Source organism: Mesitornis unicolor, unplaced genomic scaffold (genome assembly GCF_000695765.1).
Source record: "Mesitornis unicolor isolate BGI_N332 unplaced genomic scaffold, ASM69576v1 scaffold33903, whole genome shotgun sequence".
Taxonomy (NCBI): domain Eukaryota; kingdom Metazoa; phylum Chordata; class Aves; order Mesitornithiformes; family Mesitornithidae; genus Mesitornis; species Mesitornis unicolor.
In genome coordinates, this window is record NW_010175904.1 from 1 (window position 1) to 968 (window position 968).

General features: G+C 66.5%; 1 protein-coding gene across 1 annotated transcript in view; it reads right to left on the reverse strand.

Moving 5' to 3' along the window:
- Window positions 1-559: 559 nt before the first annotated feature.
- The window catches only part of LOC104538396 (neurexophilin-4-like), a gene marked incomplete at its 5' end in the record, with an annotated part of 746 nt that continues 337 nt past the window's right edge, over window positions 560-968 (reverse strand). Inside the window, one exon of the mRNA XM_010181585.1 lies at window positions 560-951. Within this exon, the coding sequence (XP_010179887.1) occupies window positions 560-951 (392 nt within the window). The remainder of the gene's footprint in view (window positions 952-968) is intronic.

Consider the following 968-nt stretch of genomic DNA (forward strand, 5'->3'; position numbering starts at 1 on the left):
AGGGGCAGCGAACCTGGGGGGTCCATGGGGGGCAGGGTCCTCCTAGGGTTTTTCTATGGGGCACCAGGGGCTTGGTTTGGTGCCGCAGCCTGGGAGAGGCCAACGGGGAGGCTCCGAAACGCCCTCAAGCATGCACAGACGGGCATGCACACGCGTGTCCACATGCACACGTGTGTCCATCTCCCATGGCTGCAGAAAGACAAAATCCCCCCCACCCGGGGTGCACGAATGAAGCCCCCCCCTAGCACCAGGACCAGGCAACCCCCCTCCCCACAACCGTGCCCATGCCCACCCCAGAGGTGACGTGTGCCCATCTGATGCCATCGCATTTGGCTGCACCCCCCCTGCTCCCCCATGCGCTCCTGGGGACCCCAGCATACGTGGGGGAGCCAGGCCCTGCGTGGGGATGGGAGCGTGGCTGCATGGTGGGCATGGGACCCCAGGGTGTCCCTGGCCCCACGTCCCAGGGAGGTGCTCTGGGGATGATGGGGGGGCTGGTGCAGCCAGAATGGGGGTGCAGGAGCCCCCAGCCCCCCTCTGCTGCCCCTTCCCGCAGCCATCAGCCGAAGTAGGGGTTGTCGTGCTGGAAGTTGTAGTCGGGGCAGACCTTCTGGACCAGCTTGTAGTCGATGCTGAGGAAGGAGATGAAGATGCAGATGACCTTGAAGGGCTTTGCGCAGAGCCAGGCGGCGTGGCTCTGCGTGTGCTCGGTGAAGCACACCTTGGAGGGGTCGTACAGGCACGGCTTGTTCTTGCGCGCCCGGTTGGTCTTCTCGTACTCCACGTGGCAGTTGAGGGCCTTGGCCGGGCGCCCCTCGGGCAGGGTGCTCTGCTCAGGAGGTGGGCGAGGGAGCGGCAGCGGGGCCGGCACCAGAACCTCGAAGCCCACCGCTTTGGAGGGGGGCACGATGCTGACCGAGACGTTGCCCAGGCTGGAGGCGTTGTGGCGGGAGGGAGACCCACAGCGG